Source organism: Protobothrops mucrosquamatus, unplaced genomic scaffold (genome assembly GCF_001527695.2).
Source record: "Protobothrops mucrosquamatus isolate PMUCROS unplaced genomic scaffold, P.Mucros_1.0 scaffold_250, whole genome shotgun sequence".
Lineage (NCBI taxonomy): Eukaryota > Metazoa > Chordata > Lepidosauria > Squamata > Viperidae > Protobothrops > Protobothrops mucrosquamatus.
Genome location: NW_015386326.1, coordinates 92064 through 114743, shown reverse-complemented (window position 1 = coordinate 114743; position 22680 = coordinate 92064). Strand labels below are relative to the sequence as shown.

General features: G+C 42.9%; 1 protein-coding gene across 1 annotated transcript in view; it reads left to right on the top strand.

Annotated features, from left to right (window-relative positions):
• MFSD2A (major facilitator superfamily domain containing 2A) overlaps positions 1–22680 on the top strand; it is a 46755-nt gene that overhangs the window by 6019 nt on the left and 18056 nt on the right. The window contains 6 exon segments of the mRNA XM_015830802.1: positions 3027–3211; positions 11519–11642; positions 12960–13038; positions 15097–15269; positions 17164–17254; positions 21310–21431. Of these exon segments, the coding sequence (XP_015686288.1) occupies positions 3027–3211; positions 11519–11642; positions 12960–13038; positions 15097–15269; positions 17164–17254; positions 21310–21431 (774 nt within the window).

Here is a 22680-nt window from a genome sequence, read left to right as displayed (position 1 = left end):
TTTTTTATTATTATTATTATTATTATTATTATTATTATTATTATTATTATTATTATTATTTTTATATTCGATTGTATTTTATTCGATTGTATTTTTATTCGATTGTTAGCCGCCCTGAGTCCGCAAGGAGAAGGGCGGGATATAAATTTAATAATAAATAAATAAAATAAAAATAAATTATTATTATTACTTATGACCCCAGTCGGGAGCAGAATTTCTGTTGCTGAGCAAGGCGGTTGTGAAGTCTGTGGTGCCCAGTTTTATGACCTTTTTGCCACAGTTGTTAAGTGAATCGTGCAATTGTTAAGCGAATTGCACAAATTACACAGCTTCCCCCATTGACTTTGCTTGTTGAAAGCTGCCTGGGAAAGTTTAAAATGGCAACCAGGGCCAGTTGCAACCGTCATAAATGTATGGCCTTTGCCAAGGGCCCAAATTTGGATCATGGGATGTTGGGGACACTGAAGGGGAGCGTAAGAGGCGAGGACTGATTGCACCTCACTTTATTTTCAATGCCATTGTCACATGGTAACAATGGTTCAAAGGAATGGTGGTCCATCGAAAACTACCTGTCACAAATGGGCCCAGTGCAGCTTTCTTCATCCAGAACCTTCCGGGTGTGGTAGAATTAAAATTCCCCAGAAATCGTAGCAGCACGTGATTGTTGTTTGGGAACTCCAGGAATTACTGAGCAATAACAAATATGCTGCCCCAATTCATCCAGAAGGAGGGCTGGGCAATTAATTTTCCCAAAGGGATACAGCAAAGGTGGGACGGTTGTGCAGAGCCAAACCCAACAGAGCCGTACACTTATTTACATTTGATTTTCTAATTTTTTTCCCAATTGACCTCACACGGGCTAGGCAGGGACAGACAAAAGAGCCGGATGTGGTCTCGCGCTGCAAAATGCCCAGGTCTGATCCAAAGGGCACCACTTTAGGGAACGAATATTCCCAAATTGCAGGGGTTTCTCATGCTTTTTCTCCTAGATCAGGGGTCTGCAACCTTGACAACTTTAAGACTTGTGGATTTCAGCTCCCAGAATTCCTCAGCCAGCAAAGGAATTCTGGGAGCTGAAGTCCACAAGTCTTAAAGTGGTCAAGGTTGCAGACCCCTGGCTTAGATGGAACTTCATGCTTCCATTTCACATCTTGTTTTCCTGGGGCAGAGAATACCTCTAGAATTGCTGACAATGTGAACGGAACCAAGGCTAAAATCCAGAGCCTGCTCCCACTTCTACTCTGATAGGCAACCACACTGTTGAAGGCATTGTTCAGTCCATTTTACATGCTCCTGGCAAGTGTTCCCAAACGAAGAACATCTTGTTTTCTCATGGGGCATTGCTTGCCTCCATGATATGTTGTCGGTGGTGTTTTGCTTTCAGTAAATAACTCCTGCTGAGAATAGCAGCACATGTGCTATTGCTTGGGTAACTCATTGACTGAGTTCACACATCCCACAAAGCCCTGGCTTGCTTGATCTGTAATTTGTTAAATAAGCCACACTGGCTTGGTTTGACAAGCCCCCAAGCCTGACCAAACAATGTTATGTACCACTGTTGACATGTGGTTCCATTTGTTTTGTTGGCCCCGTCCTCTCTGGAAGTCTGCATAGCATGTAGAGGTTCATAGCTCTGAATTAAGAATTCAGCAACTCGGCATTTCAAAACTTGAAGGTGGCAGGCTTAAAAATGCAATTAATGTGACTATGGAAATTCTCAATCATCCAGGTCATGATTGTCCCAAAGGTGCTTTTTCCAAAAGTCAGCTGGACTTTCTTGGTTTTTTTTTTCTCATCCAAGAAGCTCATCCAGAACTGAAGAAGCTTCTTGGATGAGAAGTGAAAAGTTTTCAAAGGAAAAAAAACAAACCAAGGAAGTTGTCTTTTGAAAAAAAGCACATTTGTGGCAATTAATGTAACTTCACCACCTGAAAAAGCCTGTCCAAGGTTTCTGTTTCAGCTAGAAACAAAATTTGAAACACTTGGAAAAACTCAGGAGAAAATATCAAAATTGTAGAGTGAGTCACACAGGTAATAATAATAATAACAACAACAACAACAATAACAACAGTAATAATAACAGTAATAATAACAGTAATAATAACAGTAATAATAACAGTAGTAATAATAGTAATAATAATAGTAATAATAATAATAGTGATAATAATAAAGTTGGAAGGGACCTTGGAGATCATCTAGTCCAACCCCCTGCTCAGATAGGAAACCCTATACCATTTGGACAGATGGCTGTCCAGTCTCTTCTTAAAAACCTCCAATGTTGGAGCATTCATGGCTTCTGGAGGCAGGTTGTTCCACTGGTTAATTGTTCTAACTGTCAGGAAGTTTCTCAGCTCTAGGTTGCTTCTCTCCTCGCTTAGTTTCCATCCGTTGCTTCTTGTCCTGCCTTCAGGCGCTTTGGAGAAAAGGTAGTCTTCAACTTATGACCGATCACTTAGTGAAGGTTTGAAGTTAAGACCTGAATTCAAAGTTCCAATGGTTGCCTCCCCCCCCCAGTCACATGATTGCATTTTGGGTGCTTGACAACTGGCCAGCATGTACGGCCATTTGCAGCATCCCACACTCACACGACCACAGTTCATAAGGGGTTTCAATGGAAACAGGCATTTCCTTCTGATTTCCAGCAAAAAAAAAAAAAAAGACCCATTGTGGACAATGGGTTCGCTTAACGGCTGCAGCGTTCATTTACAACCGATACAAAAAAGGTTGTAAAGTTGGGCACGGTCACCTGATGACCCGCTTAACAATCAGCATGACTTACGAGCGTGATTCCAGGCTCAACTACAGGTCATAAGTTGAGGACTACCTGTAGTTATTGGAAGAGATAGAAAGCCGTTACCAAGAGAATTTCAGCTGCTCATGAAACTGCTTGAGTTTATACGGCTGTAGTTTAAATACTGAGTTTTCCACCTCGCCCTGCCTTTGTCTCTTTCTGGTGGGTTGTTTCTACTTGTCCTTTTTTTTTCCCTGCAAGAGACCAATCTGCTTTTCTTTCACATTACTTACAGTGAGAGAATGAACTCTCACTTTGCGTTTCATGGAGGTTCTTCCTTTCTTCTGTTTAACAGATGGATCCCTTCTATGCATCTATCATCCTTTTTGTGGGACGTGCGTGGGATGCCGTAACTGATCCCCTGGTGGGTTTCTTCATCAGTAAAAGCTCCTGGACTTGCTTTGGACGCCTGATGCCCTGGTAAGCATGCCTGGTTGCAATCTTGTGGAACAAAGCCTCATGTTGTACAGTGACATCTGCAGAGTTTCCTTGTCACAAAGCAGGAGTAGTTCGCCATTATACCTTTTTTTCCAGAGGTCTTGAAAAATTATTTTTATCCAATAGCCTGGTGTGTCTTGGTGTCTTCCATACAAGCTCCAACCTTGTTTAACTTTCAGAAGATCAACCAAGGTTGGCGATGTTCTGCCACCTTCTGTGATGAAACTTAAGGAAGCTCATTGCTGCTACTGATCACAAGAGCACACATGGGTGCTATTGTTGATAACAAAAGAGAAGTGGTTTGCCGTTATCTTGTGACATGTTTTTTTTCCCCAATACCCAGAACTTGTCTTCAGCTTGGAAAACTAGATGGAGATACCCCTGTAGTCACTAGAAATCAAGCTGACTTAAAATCAGTCTTGACTTAGCCAAAAGTGCTGTGCATTGACAGAATTGTAACCCTGTTGTTTGCAGTTTTTGACTGGAGAACGTCAAAAGCAGCAGGAGAGTTTTGATCCTTAGTGACTAAAGTCGGATGAGCTGGAGCTTTGGACTAGCTGCAGGTTCCTATCTCCACTGGGGTTGTAGAAGAAGCTACTAACGGTGTAGGAAGTGGGTTGGTGTCTATCATAGTCAAGTGGGAAGCATTCAAGGGGTGCACTTGAGGGTAGCAGTAATATTGGCAGCTGATTGTGTCCCCTAGTTTTGTGACTGCAGCACTGTGGATGAATTCTGCTTCTTCCCCAACCTGGGAGATAATTTGGGGTCCTTGTAGAGACATAGGAAGAAGGTGACTTGATGAAATGGAGACACTTTGCATGCTGTGAGCATGGGAAGCAAAACCTGTGTTTTGGTAGGTCACAAGGAAGAAGTCAACCTGCACTTGGGATTGGGCTGGTCCATGAAAGGTTTTGTATGTGTAGGTATAAAAAAAACACCCACAATAGATAACACATTTGTTCAAGCTACAACTTCTTCCTGGATATTCTGTTTTCCCTCTAATGTTTGCTTTTTTCCCCTCACCCCATTTCAGCTGTTGGTGAGCATTTTAGAGATAGCATGCCCCAAGTGGCTTGGGGAACACCTGTTTTCTTCATTTATAGCAAGCGTGGACAGAAGACTTTTCAGGATTGTTCCAGATCTTGAAGTCCTTCTTAATGCCGATTGGAAAATAGCAACCGGGTGGCACCAGATTGCCTACAATCGTGTTGCTTTACCTTAGCAACTTTACAATGTGTGGACTTCAACTCCCAGAATTCCCCAGCCAGCCTGCTGGGAGTTGAAGTCCACAAATCTTAAATTTGCTAAGGTTGAGATACAGTGATTTAGCCTAACCATCTGCTCAATTCAGGATTTACTAGAACAGTGGTGGCGAACCTATCGCACGGGTGCCAGAGGCGGCATCAGAGCCCTCTCTGTGGGCACGCATGCCATCACCCCAGTCCTAGGCCTTCAGCTGGGTTTTATAAAACCTTTTCGCTTTAGGTTCAATCAATCAGTCAATTTCAACTTGCGGGGGAAAAAAAAGATCTTGCAAAGTTGGAATTGATTGATTGAACTTTTTAGTCCCACCCAGTCTGCCATTGCCATTGCAGCCACGCCCACCCAATGGGCCACACCCAGCCAATGGGCCACATCCACCCGGCACCCGACGATGCATAAGTGGGTTTTGGGTTGCAGTTTGGGCACTCGGTCTCTAAAAGGTTCGCCATCACTGTACTAGAACATCTCTGAGAATTGACCGTCCAGACCTTATTTGAACCCCTCAAGGAAAAAAGAATTTTCAGCTTCATAGGACAGCCTTCCCCTGACTGCGGCTCATACAAGTCAGGAAATTTATTTTGATGTTTACCCTGAAAAGTCTGTAAATGATGTAAGGATTATAAAACAAAGAATGAGAATACAAGCATGAAAGCCTGCACAGGATATTATAAAACAGAAATGCACAATGTTTTCTAGGTTACATTTGAATTTCTAGACATACCCTAAGGGTGCAGTCCAAAAATTTGTGCTTGACGCCAAGACAGTCAAACTTTGAGTTGATTTAATTCACTTTTATGTAATTAAAACTTGCAGTTCAGAATAGTTGGCAGTTGGAGGATTTGCCCGTTCAGCATGAAGATTAGCTGTTGATTATATACGATCCTCAACTTATAACCATAAGTGACCCTGAAATTATGGTCATAAGTTGTTGGGGTCATAAGTTGAAAGCATGTCCCTGGACCTGAGTTTTTGGCATTTTTTTTGCAGCAGTCATTAAGCAGATGCCCTGATCATTAAGTGAACCCTGAGATCATTAAGCAAATTCATTTTACCTAATGGGTGTTTTTTGCTGGATACCAAAAGTAAAACACCAGATAAGATGACAAAAATTATGGTCACATGGCTGCAGAATGCTACAACTGCAGCCATAAAGCTGAGCCAGTGGCCCAGTGCCCAAAATGTGATCCATGGAGGTTTGTGTAGACATCCTAACTTTGAAGAGTTGCTTACCAATCAGTTGTAGGTCGAGGACTATCTCTAAAATGGTCAGATTGTTTTCCAGGGCTGGGCACGTGTTTGATCTCAGAAGCATGAGGTTTCCACCGTTAGGCCAACCAACCAGGAACTTTTAATAATTGGCTGGAATAATTGAGTCCTCGTGTGTGCTCTCTTTGCATAGATTGGCCTTTAAGAGGAAAAAAATATATAAGCGCAAAGAGGAACAGTGTATGAATAAAGGAGTTCATTCAGCTAAGCTTTAGGGACCTCTTTTGAAAGAAGTTTTTTGTCAAAGCTTTTCCTGACTCTGGGTTCAGGCAGTCACAATAACCCCATGTGAATAAAACACTGGCGTCCCATAATAGGCAACTCTCACCAAACAGAAATGAATTACCGGTATGTTTTATTATTATGCTGGCTGGGGAATTCTGGGAGTTGAAGTCCATGCATCTTAAAGCTGCTAAGGTTGAGAAACTCTAGTCTACAGCAGGAACTTGACTTACAAGCATCTGTTTAGCAAAAGTGACTTAAGACTGGTCCACAGGCTTGTGTGACCGCCCTAGCATCCTCGTGGTCACATGATGAAAATTTGGGCACTGGGCAACCGGCATGCATTTACAACGTTTGCGGTGTCCTGGAGTCACGTGATCACCATTTGCAGCCTACCTAGTCAGCTTCTGACATTGGGGGAAGCTGGATTCATTTAACGACCGCATGATTCATTTAACAAGCGCAGGGATTCACATAACAACAATGGCAAAAAGGTCATGAAATTGGGTGCATCTCACTTAACAACTGCCTTGCTTAGCAAGAAAAATAACTGTGGTCATAAGTGGAGGATTACCTGTTCTTCATATAATCTGTCAAATGATGGTTGGGTTGCCGCATGCTATGTCACAAATACATTAAGCCTATTTTAGCTTAGCTTAGCCCGAATATTGTGTGGATCCGGATAGAGAATCTCAAAGTCTGCTATAATAATAATAATAATAATAATAATAATAATAATAATAATAATAATAATAATAATAATAATAATAATAATAATAATAATAATAAAAAAAAAAAAATAGTAGTAGTAGTAGTAGTAGTACCACCAATAGTAATAGGCGCCTTGGGTGCAATCCCAAAACAACTGGAGCACCACTTGAACACCATTGGCATTGACAAATTCGCCATTAGTCAATTGCAAAAAGCGGCCTTACTAGGAACTGCTTCCATTCTGCAACTATATCTGTAATACCATCAAACATCCACATCTGCCTATCCCAGGTCCTTGGTAAGGACTCGATAGGTAGACAAAATGCCAAATCCAGTCTGAACATCTGGCTGACTGTGCGACGATCAATAATAATAATAATAATAATAATAATAATAATAGTAATAGTAGTAGTAGTAGTAGTAGTAGTAGTAGTAGTAGTAGTAGAATTGGAAAGGACCTTGGAGGTCATCTAGTCCAACCCCCTGCTCAGGCAGGAAACCCTATACCATTTCGGACAAATGGCTGTCCAGTCTCTTCTTAAAAACTTCCAGTGTTGGAGCATTGACAGCTTCTGGAGGCAGGTTGTTCCACTGATCTTAGCTGGCAGCTGCCTTCACCCAACACAGTACTGGGCATGCAGGCTGGTATTGATGGGACATGAACTGAAGGGTGCAGGGATGTGGGGCAGGCTAATTTAAATATACCTTTATTGCACATATGGAGGCTTTGCTCAGCTGCAATTGTTAGAAGCCCTGTGCTCGGGGAATGCAGATGTGTGCATGTATGTATTGTGCCCTCTTGCTTCTATAGTTTCCACCCTTGGCATTTGCCCAGGGTAATTTGTTGGCAGGGTTGCTTCCTCTGGAAGACCTGAAACAGCCCCCTTATCAGCAGCTAAGTTTAGAGTCCCCTGACGTAAGAAAAGCCTGGGATTTAGGAGGTCATGTCCTCAGGCCTCTGATCAGGTGACTGTCCTTAGCTTTGCAGGACACCCTGATGCACGTTGCAGCCCAGTCCTTTGAGAAGGGCCCCCCCAGCTCGGTTCTTCTCCTTCTCTTCCTGCAATTAAACCACCTGAGCTTTTGCAGCAGTTTCAGACGGACATTCCTGAAAGTTAGTTTGCCCTTCCATTACAGGTCATCCTCGGCTCACAACTGTAATTGAGTCCACAAGTCGTCCTTCTCTTCCTTAAACTAGACATACCCAATTCCAGCAGCCGTTCCTCATATGCTTTGGCCTCCAGTCCCCTGATCCTCTTTGTTGCTCTTCTCTGCACTCTTTCTAGAGTCTCAGCATCTTTTTTACATCGTGGTCACCCAAAGCTTCGGTAGCAATAAATGCTCGTCGTGGCAATAAGAAGCGGATCCATGCGCCAACCACAGAGAAAGGCACTTTTCAGCTTTTGGGGTTTGCACTGCACTCAGATCAAGAGCCACTTTTGAGTTCTCTCTTGTTTTTCTTTNTTCCTTCCTTCCTTCCTTCCTTCCTTCTCCTTTTCTTTTCCCTCCCCTTCCTTCCCCTTCCCTTCTTATCCCTTTATCTTCCCTTTTGCTTTCCACATAGACCATTGTTCTGGCACTCATAAAAAGTACCTAAGGCTAAAATGCGTCTGCATACTTCCATATGGTAACCTCTTGTGGTAGCAACATCTAGAGAAGTTGAACTATGCATGACTCTGAAGGATAGGTAAAATGTTCTCCCTTCTCCCAGCTGGCTAAAAATAGACACCATAAATGAATGTTCTTTATTTCTCTTCCTCTTCTTGTCATCTCTGCTCAGTCCGTATGAGTTTTCTTGCCCGGACTGCTAAGAAACCACAAGAAGTAACATCTTCCCGGAGGACAAGAACATTTTTCATTTGAACAATAAAAGATTGAGGGCCAGCCTGTGCTGCAGGAAAAATCGTATCCTCGTCATTCTCCTTTTTGAAGGATGATTTTAATTTTGCCAATGAGCATTTCGCATTTAGTCTTTCCCAACATCCAAATATCTAATGAGCTAAAAAATCTAGGATGGTAGCAGTCTTTTCAGTTCCCCAAGTAAAGTCAGTTTGTTGTTGTTGTTAATTGCGAAGTCGTGTCCAACCCATCGCGACCCCATGGACCCCAACGTCCCCCTAGGCCTTCCTGTCCTCTACCATCCTCTGGAGTCCATTGAAGTTCACGCCTCCTGCTTCAGTGACTCCATCCAGCCACCTCCTTCTCTGTCGTCCCCTTCTTCTCTTGCCCTCCATCTTTCCCAGCATCAGGCTCTTCTCCAGTGAGTCCTTCCTTCTCATTAGGTGGCCAAAGTACTTGAGTTTCAACTTCAGGATCCGGCCTTCTAAAGAGCAGTCGGGGTTGATCTCCTCTAGGACTGACCGGTTTGATCGCCTTGCAGTCCAGGGGACTCGCAGGAGTCTTCTCCAGCACCATAGTTCAAAGGCCTCAATTCTTTGGCGCTCAGCCTTTCTTATGATAGTAAAGTCAGTACACCTACAGATTTCACTTAACTGGTGCTGTCATTTTCAGGCTTATTAGCCCGCAAGTCCTGAACATCTGAAGAAAAGGCAGCCCTCAACTTATGACCACAATTCAGCCCAAAATTTCCATTGCTAAGGAAGACAATTGTTAAGTGAGTCTTGTCTCATTTTACAACCTTTTTTACCCCAGTTGTTAAGTGAATCTGGCTTCCCCATTGACTTTGCTTGTCAGAAGGTCGCTAAGGGTGATCATGTGACCCCGGGACACGGCAACCGTCATAAATACATGCCAGTTGCCAAGCGTCTGAATTTTGAACACGGGACCTTAGGGATGTTGTCCTGGTCGTAAGTGTGAAAAATGCTCATAAGGCCCATTTTTCAGTGCCGCTGTAACTCGAACGGTCACTAAACAAATGTTGTGAGTCAAGGACTACTTGTCCAAAACTTACACAGTCATTCATTTATTTGTTATGAAAATGTCCCAAAACTCTTAGTTGGTTTTGCTGCAGAGTCTTCATTTTCTGGATACCCTTATTTAAATGTGCAGTCGTCCTACAGGGAATTGAAGCCAGCTAAACATGTCCAGTCCATTCACTTGAATGGATTGGGTGGATTCCTCTTTTCTCTGTTCCCCTTTATACACATCAGGCATGCAGACTTGATCTCCCTAACCTTTCTCCCAGTCTAAAGGAGACCATCTTGTGTGTTGCTGTCACTTGCAAGTGGTGTTTAAATTTGTCTAGTCCTCTTCCTGCTGTTTGTCTGGACAATTTTGCCCTTGGAACAAGTTTTTTGCAAAAACATTGCTCTGCTTATGATGCTTTATGGAAACTTGTTTCACCAACCTATCATCTAGGGCAGGGATGGCTGGCTCAGGAATTCTGGGAGTTGAAGTCCATGAGTCATAAAAGAGCCAAGGTTGCCTACCCCTGATCTAGGTCCTAGGAGATGTTAATGTATAGGGTCACTTGTAAACCTTAAAGCTCTTAGAAATTTGTGAGAGCTATTGATTTGAAGAAGTGTAGACTGGGGGATTCTGGGAGTTGAAGTCCACACATCTTTCAAGTGCCAAGGTTGAGAAACATTGGTCTAGAGAGAATCATACTTAACTGAATTCCATGGATCTTAGCAACATGGTTTAGGTTAGAGATGAAGGTTCAGTCCTACTCATTTTATTTCATGTTGAGGCTGGCAAATCATGGCTTCCTAACTCTATTTAGGAAGATATAAATTTACTGTTGAAATTAACAGTAGGCATCTTGACATCCTCCAGATGTTTGGGTAGGTCTCTCTTACGGTCCTTTTCTGTTGGCCATGATAGTTGGGACCGGGAGAAGCTGAAGGCCACAACATCTGAAAAACAATGGATACTGTATGGCTTGGGAAGAAGTCTTAACTCAGAGGAAACATTGTGTGTGGGTTAGTTGAACAAGCTGCAATGACTTGGTTGGAGAGTCGCTAAGCTGCATTTTGTGATTTAGAACAATGGCTTAAATCCTCCGGTGCACAAAGCCAAGGATTCCATGCCAGGTTTCATGTCATTCTAGGTCTTGTGAGCCAGGTTGAAAGCTGCTCTCAAAAGGGGGGGGGAGGGGCCTGTTTTGAGTGGACCTTTAAGGGGTACATTAGATGCTTGAGACCCTTAAGAGTCTTAAGAGATTCATTTTGCAATGAAGAAAAAAAAAGGCCTAACGTCTAAGGGCACCAAAAAGATGTTCATAGACCATCGTCTTGTTTGTTTATTCCTACGTTAAGCCAGAAAGAAGCAAACCACTTGATGGCTTAGGGCCATCAGTGAATGCTGAGTGTGTGCATGAGAGAGAGGGAGAGAAGAAAGAGAGAGGCTGGGTTCACATACTTTACAGGATTAAGCCAACTGTGTGGTTCAGCTGTTTGTCGGTTCTCCCCCCCCCCTTGAATAGCATGCCGGATCAATTAAGCCATCAGAATAAGCCACCATATGGTTCATTTCTTTGGCCTTGGCTCTGGGAAGCAGTTATATTGTGTTAACTTGGGTTGGGCATTGTGAGAAAATTGGCATTGGGTAGAAACCCGAGTGAGTGAGTGTGTTGTGTTGCTGGTTTTTCTTAAATCTTGTGCTGCCTTTGCACATTCTCATTGAAACGCTCCATAACTATTGTTAAGTTTGGGTTTTCAGCTGGGGTTAACCAGTTCAGGATGCAGCCAGTGGGATCCAAACTCTTGCCCAATGGGTTTGGATTTTGCAGAGATCATGCTGATCAGTCCACCTTAAACCAACTTAACGCATGTCCGAATGGTGTGACAGATCAACCATGGCTTTTGTTATCTTTTCTCCAAGCACCCCAGTATATTAACTCTTTCATTTGGCTTGTAACCCCGACAGGATTATCTTTTCCACTCCCTTTGGTGTGATCTCCTACTTCCTGATATGGTTTGTGCCTGACTTCTCTCAAGGGCAAGTGATGTGGTACCTTTTCTTCTACTGCGTGTTTCAAACTCTTGTGACGGTGAGTCTATCCTTTCCAAATACTTGGATTTATTTCCCTTCGTCTTCTCCATGTTCCCTTCCTTCCCTTCCCTTGCCCTACCCTGCCCTTGCTTGCCTTGGTCTTCTGCTCCATACAGTGCCTTCATTGGCCATCATAAAACCAGCATATAGGTAAAATGCTGGATTTAAGATTATAAAAACGGGATGGAGCTAAAATAAGTAAGGAGTGAACATTTTAGCCAGGGGTCTTCAAACTTGGCCCTTTTATGACTTGTGGACTTCAACTCCCAGAATTCCTGAGCCAGGAATTCTGGGAGTTGAAGTCCACAAGTCATAAAAGGGCCAGGTTTGAAGACCCCTGATTTTAGCAATGGGAAGCAGCCTTGATTAGACTCTGCTGTGTATATATTGCTATAGAACGTATATTTCTGATAACCTGTTTCTAAAATAAGATTCCGGTCCTCCTTGTGTTCTATTGCAGGCACATCCACTTCATCCCACTGCATGAAATCTCTTGCCTTCATTTTTCCAGTTGTAGGGATATTTTCTAGTCCTTATAATTGTGTGTGTGGGGGAGCACCATTTTTGCCATAGAGGGATCCTAATCAATTCATCAACGTAGCCCAATAAAATCTGAATCGGATTTTGTGTGCTGAATATGCTCTGAAGTCTTCCAACATATTTTGGGAATTCAGTTTGGCCTGTTGGTGTCTGCCCATGTAAGGTCCCAAATGTGGTTTCTCTTCTCCCCACCCCCACATCCCCAAATTATTTCTTCCAAAAATATTATGTCCTATCATAGTGGTGGCGAACCTATGGCACGGGTGCCAGAGGCGGCACTCAAAGCCCTCTCTGTGGGCACATGTGCTGTTGCCCCAGTCTCGCCTCCCCTGACTCCCTCCTCACCAGCAGCACCCCTGGAGGAGAGTCGCCCCCGAGCGTGGCCCACACGGAGCAGCGCAGCCAAGAACATGGCAGCCAGGCAGCGTAGGCAAGACTCTGCCCTCAGGTCCCATCACACGGGCAGAGGGCATGGCCGCCATGGCGCTGCTGGGCTGCCCGAGTGATCTGTGGTGGGCCCTGGGGGCGGTGAGTGGCCCTGCGAGCAGGTGGGGTGAGGGATGGGGTGGGGGCAGAGCGGGGGCAGGGCAGGGGGTGGAGCGGGGGCAGGGCCAGTTTTTGGGCACTCGGTCTCTAAAAGGTTTGCCATCACTGTCCTCTCAAATCAAATCTAGATTGCAGCCACGGACCAGCATATTATCCTTTTATATTATGCATTTGCAAGAGGAATGGGTGTGTGCAAGCTCAGAATCTTTCCTTCTTTTCTCCTTGGCAGTGCTTCCACGTTCCTTACTCAGCCCTCACCATGTTCATCAGCAGAGAGCAGAGTGAAAGGGATTCTGCCACAGCCTACCGTAAGAAACCCCCCCTTTCCGTTTATGCCACACCGAGATCAAAAGCTTCCACCCTTCTAATTGTGGATGCTGATTCTTCCTCTTCTGATACGCTGAACTGCAAAACACCACAATCTGTGTGTGTGTTTGTCTATGTAGTGTGTTTAAATGTGTGTTGTGTGTGTACACTTTGAGAGCAAGCAACTAAATTTCATTTTTAATGTGTGCCATTGTGCCCAGAGTAAAAAAAATGACAATAAAGGCTTATCTATCTATCTATCTGTCTGTCTGTCTATCTATCTATCTATCTATCTATCTATCTATCTATCTATCTATCTATCTATCTATCAGCTATCTCTATCATCTATCATCTATCTATCATCTATCCACATTATCTATCATCTATTTATCTACATTATCTATATCTATCTGTCTCTGTCTATATCTACATTATCTATCATCTATCATCTATTTATCTACATTATCTATATCTATCTGTCTGTCTATATCTATACTATCTATCATCTATCTATCTATCTACATTATCTATTTATCTTCATTATCTATTTATCTACATTATCTATCTATCTATCTATCTATCTATCTATCTATCTATCTATCTATCTATCTATCTATCTATCTATCTATCTATCTATCTATCTATCTATCTATCTATCTATCATCCATCTATCCAGTTCTCAATACATATATAAGCTTGCATGTTTGCACCCTAGATGGCTTTATGGGAGATCTATTAGTTCACTGATGATTGTATGTCAGTCTTTGCAGAAACATACATAAAATTGCTGGTTAGACCCAAGGAAGCTGCTAGGAAATTACAAGATTTTTCCAGTCTATCCTTTTTGTTTGTTTGTTTGTTTTTTTCCCAATGGATGCTTCTAATATTTGTCCCAGTGATCTTAAAGAAATCTAAAGGACTTGTTGCATGGAAGTCATTTTTGCCTCAACAAGTATTTAGCTTTCTTAGGTACCAAGCTGAGATTAAATGGAAGTGATAGGAATAAGTCCGCTTGTAGAGTTCTCCAATACTTATTTCCAGTTTCCAATGTGGTGGTGCCTTTTGCCTACTTGCAATGTAATACATTAGCACATTTAAGGTAGCACTTATGTGCTGTCTTGAAATCCTTCATCCAGATAATCCATTCCACTTATCTAATGTGTAAAGAGCAGCTCATGGTAGTCGTAGGAACTTTCTGATCACAAGTCAAAACATGATCTCTGTCAATAGTGATGTAACCAGAAGTAAAGGCCTTGAGGCTTACTAGGACTCCTACCTCTTTCCCTGTTTCATAATTCACAGCTCAGATCTCATTTTCTCCCTGTTTGAGGGAAGAATATGACCTAATAGCTAGGAGATGAGAAATACAGGTGAATTATTTTCTCTGACGTTTGAGAAATTCATCTTCAAGAGGTGCTAACTTGTATATGGCTGTCAAGATGCTTTCAGATGGTTGCCCATTGCTTGGAACATCTTGACTGGATCCACCTATCATGCTAAGCCACAAAGTCTGGTTAACCAAACATAGGTTCTGCCTTCATATAACATTCTAGCCCCCCACCCCCACCTCAATGAAGCATATTATAGCATATTATAGCTTAGCAGGATGGCTTGATTGAAGCTGGTGTTCACTCGTTGATAAACCAAAAGCTCCATTGTGGTTCAACTGAGCATGTTGGTCAACCATTGGTTGTTTATGAACCTAATCTTGCCATGTGCAAATTGTGCTTCATGAGGCGGTGTTATAAGTGAACTAGATTGGATGAACCCACAGCTAACTTAAAGCATGGTTTAGTTCAGGGGTAGTCAACCTTGGCTCTTTTATGACTCGTGGACTTCAACTCCCAGAATTCCTGAGCCAACTGTGCTGGCTCAAGAATTCTGGGAGTTGAAGTCCACGAGTCATAAAAGAGCCAAGATTGACTACCCCTGGTTTAGTTGAACAAGGGTGAACGCTGATATTCAGGTGCTCAGTGAGTTAAAACCGGCATCTACCACTACTTTTGAAAGGGGACCCAACCTATGTTTTATTAGTTCTAATCTCTCTTTTGTTTCTACAGGCATGACAGTAGAGGTCCTTGGAACAGTCCTAGGAACAGCCATCCAAGGACAAATTGTGGGGAAAGTAAATACCCCTTGTATTTCCGACCCACCTTTCTTGAACACGAACAATTCTTCAGTGGTCTTAGAAGAGGTCAACATCACCCATGACACTGGTTCACTCTCTGATACGGTATGAATCCTTATGGAGAATTTCATGTTTTCACTACAATGCGGTCAAGCTACGTTTCTCAACCTCAGCAAGTTTAAGATGAGTGGACTTCAGTTGAAATCCACTCATCTTAAACTTGCTGAAGTTGAGAAACATTGTGGTAAAGGTTTGGCTGAAGCCTGGTTTGGATTTCTCAACTCAAGGAGGAGTTGAGAAAAAGATAATCTTTGTTTTTGTTGCTGCTTTGCCTGGTTAACCAAAGAGAAAAGACTGATGTTCTGGCTTTAGAGGTGGAATGTCATAGAGTATCTTTTCCTTGGGAACAAAAATGGGAGACAGCTGTTGTTCAACGTCTTGTTCATTCCAGAAGGCAGTTGGGAACAGCTCAAACCAAGATCAAAGATCAAATCTTCTTTGGTTCTTGGTTGCCAAAGGTGTTCTGCTAAGCTCCACATAAGATGCTTCAACTAGTTATTAGCCCTCTCATTTTGGGTTTCCACATACGTTGAATCCAAAGCTAATTAAATGGGTAGATGTGGTCAACATGCTTAGCCCCAACAAGCTAACCCATGTCAAAATGGATCCTCCTTAAAGGCTTAGTGTGCAAATGCAGTCACTGAGTGTGTTGCTGACCAAGTTGTTTTGGTCATTTAGAAATGTTGGTGGTGTAAATTTTGTTGACTCTTTAGAGAAACAATATTATTGATATATAGTTCCTCAGATTTAGCGACTAATCTGCAGATCTTGTAACATCAACACCAGGATGTCTTTTTTAACCAAAGTTTGATTTTATCCTGGAGAATTGTTGGGATTCTGGGATTATGGATACTGATTAATAGTTTAATTTGTAAAACACTATGAACAAGATGAAAAATCCACCTCTTAATGGTTCTGGGGACCATCATTTAGCTAAAATGCTTACTAACCCAAACCAGGTCACTATGAATTGTGGAACCAATCGTGTTTAAAATAATGGTTTACTTCAGTGCGTGAAACCAACCAGGATGTTTGTTATGTTGCTGAAATTTTGTATCATACCCCAGTCAAATTCTCCGGGTGCCTTATATATAAGAAACTGCTTTTAACTGAATTTCTTTGGACTTGGGGGATGGCTGGAGGCCATAATAAATGAAAAACAAAATTGAAACTGCTTTGGGAAGGAATATTATACTGTTACTGTTCATAAAATAAATTGTTATAAATACTGTTTATAAATAAATACTGTTCATATAGCAATAATGACAGTTGAAGGCTGCTCTCCTTTCCAGTAGACCATAAAACATTTTTAATACTTCATGGCCAAGGACAGGGAGTCCTCAACTTACGATGATTTGTTTAACAACAGTCCAAACTTACAATAGTGCTAAAAAAATGACTTATGACTCATTCTCGAAGTTATGACCATCACACTACATCAGGGGTCTTCAAACTTGGCCCATTTATGACTTGTGGACTTCAACTCCCAGCCTATGCTGGCTGAGGAATTCTGGGAGTTGAAGTCCACAAGTCAGAAAAGGGCCAAGTTTGAAGACCCCTGCACTACATGGTGTGGTGTGTCACATGATTGCAATTTGGATGCTTAGCAACTGACTCGCATTTACAACAGTTGCAGCATCCAGTCATGGGAGTTGCAATCTTCCCAGTTGACTTCCAACAAGCCGGGAAGGCAGAATTATTTAACGACTGCATCATTCATTTCGTTTCCACATGATTCACTGAACAGCCCTAATAAAAATGGTCATAAAATTGACCTAAGCATCAGCTAGTGATCAAAATTCCAGTCCTCATTGTGGTTGTAAGTCAAGGAATATTTCTAAGCATCCAGTGATGCTTTTCTACAAAGATTTCCTACTTGCAGTATTGATCTCATTTGACATGTTCCTTTTTTTTCACCGTTCTTTCCATCCTTTTACAGAGAAATGCCTATATGATTGCAGCCGGGGTCATTGGTGGGATTTATATTCTTTGTGCTGCCATTCTGTCTCTAGGCGTGCGGGAAAGGCAAGGTAAGCCAACTTCATCAACTCATGTCATGCAATATTATGAATTATGTATTCCCAACTATGGCGACTTCTACGTGTGTGGACTTTAATTCCCTAATAGCAGGTGCAAATAACTGGGTGCATTCGTTGAGTTCGAAGCATAGAAGAGTTTAGTGTTGCTATTGCTACCTATACACAAGAATCTAGTCAATGACTGGTCAAAGCTAATTTGGCACTAGATAAGGGACAATGGAATTCAAGGGGGGATGAACTTGGCTCTTTTGTGACAATGCAAGGACTTCAAACTTATGACACATTTAACCCCACCTTCTATTTCAGCTTGCTCTTCTCCTACACCAAAATTCCTCAGTTGGCATTGCCTTGCTTAGAATTCTGGAAATAGAAGTTCACACAAATTGCCAAAGTTGGGGTAACCTGGCTTAGATACACCTCTCTAGAGGGCTAGACTAGACTAGACTAGACTAGACTAGACTAGACTAGACTAGAATAGAATAGAATAGAATAGAATAGAATAGAATAGAATAGAATAGAATAGAAGGTACCTTGGAGGTCTTCTAGTCCAGCCCCCTGCTTAAGCAGGAGAACCTATACCATCTCAGACAGGTGAACGTCCAATCTCCTCTTGAAAATCTCCAGTGATGGAGCACCCACGATCTCTGGGGGTAAGCTGTTCCACTGGTTGATTGTCCTCACTGTCAGGAAGTTTCTCCTTAATTCCAGGTTGCTTGTCTCTTTGATCAGTTTCAAACCACTATTTCTTGTCCTTCCCTCTGGTGCTTTGGTGAACAACCTGGCACCCTCTGCCTTGTGGCAGCCCCTCAGATACTGGAACACTGCTATCATGTCTCCCCTATTTCTTCTTTTCTTTAGACTAGCCAAACCCAAGTCCCTTAGCCGTTCTTCGTATTTTTAGTCTCGAGGCCTTGGATCATCTTAGTAGCTCTTCTCTGAATTTTTTTCCAAACTCTCAACATCTTTTTTGTGATATGGTGACCAAAATTGGCTGCAGTATTCCAGGTGTGGTCTTACTAGGGTTTTATAAAGCGGCAATTTTACTTCACGTGATCTTGATTCTATGCCTCTGTTTATACAACCCAGGATTGTATTAGCTTTTTTGGCTGCTGTTGCAAACTGCTGGCTCATAGTCAAGTGATCGTCCACTAGGACTCCAAGATCCGTCTCACAGTTGCTATTTTTAAGCCAGGTCTCACCCAATCTGTATTTGTACCTTTGGTTTTTCCTGCCTAAATGTAGGACTTTGCTTTTCTCCACATTGCAACTCATTTTGTTGAATCTTGAAAGTGAAAGACTCAGCCCAGTTGGTTGAGTCACTGAGGTCAAACAGATGTGAATCCATAATTTGAGTCACCTGCTAATATAATATATTGCATCGATGAGGGAACATTGTGGTGTACATGGACACCTCTGTGGAAGCCTACAAGATCCTGACCATCTGACTTCAACATTTTGTTAAATATGCTTTTACTTTAAAAGAAGGAAATGAATAGGAATCTAATCATGCCAGCAATTATTTATTTCGGTCCTGCCTTTCCTCTGAGTGTGCAAAGAGTGTTACACAGGAGTTGTCCCCAAGAGTATTTCCGCAACTACAATCCTGGAAAGTAGATTGGACTTGAGTGGGAGAAAGACTGGCTCAGAGTCATTCAAGGGACCCATGATTTAACGGGGAGCTGAATTTGTCAAGTGGGGAGATCCATCATCCACATCCCTACCTTCCTTTAATCCCGGCCAATCACTTCAATCTTTTTAGGGGGCATGCAATTTCCTTCAGGATAGACACTTTCTAAAGATATCTACACCATTCTTTCACAAGTGTTCTCTGGCCCCAAAGACACACCCTGATGACATCCTTCTAATTAAGGGTGGAATTTTTTTTTCTCTCTTGCTGGATACCGGAGGCACGTTCAGTATCGCTACTCCTACCGATTATGTCAACAGACCCGTTGGTGGGTTACAAAAGTCGCTTGCTTACTCCTTGGGCCATCCTGATTGTAACTTTCTCTCCAGCGGCCCCTCCGGTTTAGGACCTGAGTGAACACTGAGGGAGAAAATGACTGTCTTGTGCAAGAGTTGGGATTGCATAAACCTGTCGTGGCTTTTCTCAGCTTCTCTCTCATGAGGCAACCCCACATTCTGGTTCTAACCAGCCACTGGGAAGCAGAAATTGGTTCACTCCCTGGACGTGTTCTCTGCTTTGTCTTCTGGGGGACGTGACATCCTCTTCAACCTCCTGAAGGGAAGCACCCTCTCAAGCCCACGGTGGCATGGAGGCCTCGTCTGGAGGATGCTTATCAAAAGAGCCACTCCTCTTGAACAAATATTTCTTGATGCCTCGCCCTTATCCACACACTCCACATCTGAGAAATCCTCCTTAGTGTTCCTTGAAGGGAAAAGCCGTATCACCTGATGAGCAATATTAAGATTAGCCGAGAGGGGAACTTTGATGGGCAAACTGCCAAAGATAAGGCTGATAGGATGAGGTCATCAAAAGATTGGGCTGGATCATCTGGCACACATTAGCTAAAGATAGCACGCATTTGTTCCACTATAGATAATCCTCAACTCACAATCCTTTGTTTAGCAACTGGCACGGAGAAAAGTCACTTACAACCGGTCGTTGCCTTTATGAGAGTTGCAACATCCCCACGGTCACGTGTTCAAAATGGAGGCACTTGGCATTTACAAAGGTTGCAGGGGTGACACGGTCGCCACTGGCGACCTGCCCAGGCAGCTTCCAATGAGGAAATCGATGGAGGAAGCTGGATTCACTTAACAAAAATGGCAATTCTGTTGTTAGTTGCGAAGTTGTGTCCGACCCATCGCGACCCCATGGACAATGTTCTTCCAGGCCTTCCTGTCCTCTACCATCTTCTGGAGTCCATTGAAGCTCACGCCTCCTGCTTCAGGGACTCCATCCAGCCACCTCATTCTCTGTCGTCCCCTTCTTCTCTTGCCCTCAGTCTTTCCCAGCATTAGGCTCTTCTCCAGTGAGTCCTTCCTTCTCATTAGGTGGTCAAAGTACTTGAGTTTCAACTTCAGGATCTGGCCTTCTAAAGAGCAGTCAGGGTCGATCTCCTCTAGGACTGACCGGTTTGATCGCCTTGCAGTCCAGGGGACTCGCAGGAGTCTTCTCCAGCACCATAGTTCAAAGGCCTCCATTCTTTGGCACTCAGCCTTTCTTATGGTCCAACTTTCACAGCCATACATTGCAACTGGGAAAACCAAATGGCAATAAAAGATTGCAAAGTCAGATGTGATTCACTTAATAACCACCCTGGGAAATTCTAGTCCCCATTGTGGGTCATAAGTTGAGGACCCTCTATTTCTAAATGTCTACAGAGATTCTCAATCATCCTCCAGGTCACATTGTCCCAGAGGTGCTTTTCCAAAAGGCAACTGGACTTTCTTAAATTTTTTTTTTCCTTGAAAAAGTTTCGCTTCTCATCCAGGAAGTGAACTGGATGAGAAGTGAAATGTTCTCAAAGAAAAAAACCCAAGGAAGTCCAGTTGCCTTTTGGGAAAGCAGCCTGTATCTACTTTGTCTCAAATATTTTTGCATGGATTTTGTCTTTGCCTTTGTTTCCCCCACGGTAGAGAATGGGATGGGCTGAAGGAAATGAACACTGAACAAACGCAGTTCAGGGAAAACCCTTGAACAGCCCTGTTGCATAAGGGGTGTTTGCGTCATTCTTAAGTTTTGTATTATTAGGGGAAAGAGTGAAAATGTCTAGGTTTCACTCTAGACTTATAAAAAGAAGACTCTCCCACGAATCTGCTGGTTTGAGTTCATTCCTACAATGGAGGAAGGGCTCATTCAAGGCAATTGTCCTCTTAAACGTTTTTGGACATCTTCCTCTTCCTCTGGCTGGCAAAATTAGGATAAATTATGCAAACTGGAACAATTATGGAATTACACAGCACATGAAAAATAAGAAATGGTATGTCCTAGACCTAGAAATATGGTAGCGAAACATGTACGATCCAGAACATCCATGGAAGAGAAGATCGTCACCTGCTTCTTGTGTTTTGCTCCACAGAGTCTTCTGAACTTCAATCTGCTGAGCCCGTTTCCTTCTTCCAAGGTTTGAAGCTGGTTATGAAACATGGACCCTACATCAAGCTGATTGCGGCTTTCCTATTCACCTCCCTCGCTTTCATGGTGAGAAAATCTTGCCCATCACACCTTCTAGACTTCTTCATCGCATGTTTTTTTTTTAACTAGAGCAAAAAGTGAACCAACACCCGCCCAGTCCTTGAACTTGCTTGGAACACATTTACTAGATATACAGGTTGTCCTTGACTTACAATCATTCATTTAGTTTAAAGTTACAACAACACTGAAAAGAGTGACAATTGGTCCTCGTTCTTACAAGTGTTGCAGCATCCTCATAGTCATGTAATCAGAATCCAGGGCACTTGGTAACCTGCCTGTGTTTACAATGATTGCAGTGTCCCAGGGTCAAGTGATCACCATTTGTGACCTTCCCAAATGGCTTCTGACAAGCAAAGTCAACAGGGGAAGCTGATTCACTTAACAACTGCATGGTTCACTTAACATCCATAGCAAAAAGGGTAATAAAATTGGGCATGACTCACTTAACAACTGCCTTGCTTAGCAACAGAAATTCTTGCCCCAATTGTGGTGATAAGTCGAGGATCTTTTGCATCTAGAGCTGGGTCCCCAACGCCCGGTCCGTGGACCAGTACCGGGCCGGGGCATGCCAGCAACCAGGCCACACAAACAAGCAGAGCCCCATCCTCAAGATGAAGGCAGCACACAAAACCACACCCCCTCTGGTCCGCGGAAAAACCTCACTCCACGGAACCGGTTTCTGGTGCCCAAAAGGTTGAGGACCTCTGATCTAGAGTACTTCCTAAATGGATCCCAGATTTTTCTTCTCAATGTTTAACCTAGAAATGTCTAAACCAGGGGTAGGCAACCTTGGCTCTTTTATGACTCGTGGACTTCAACTCCCAGAATTCCTGAGCCAGCCACTCTGAGGGGAAAGGGAGAGGTTTCCAAGCTGAGCTATGCTGACTCAGGAATTCTGGGAGTTGAAGTCCACGAGTCATAAAAGAGCCAAGGTTGCCTACCCCTGGTCTAAGCTCTGGTTGATAAGCCCATTTTGATTATCTGGAGAAAGTTGAAGGACCCTACATGTTCTGAATCTAGATGCTCCCTAAGAATGCCCACGGCCTCAACATTTTGGAGAATGTACTGCCCAAAGAACAGGGATGACGCTGAGGTCGCTGCTCAGCTAAATACTTCTGCTCTGTTGTTTGCTTCCAGTTCAATAATGAACAATGAATTCCACTTCCCACCCTTCGGCTCTCTTCTCTGCTTCCCTGTCCTTAAGTAGTCAAAACAAAGATCTGTATTCTTTGCTTCTGGAATTTTACAGAGTAGT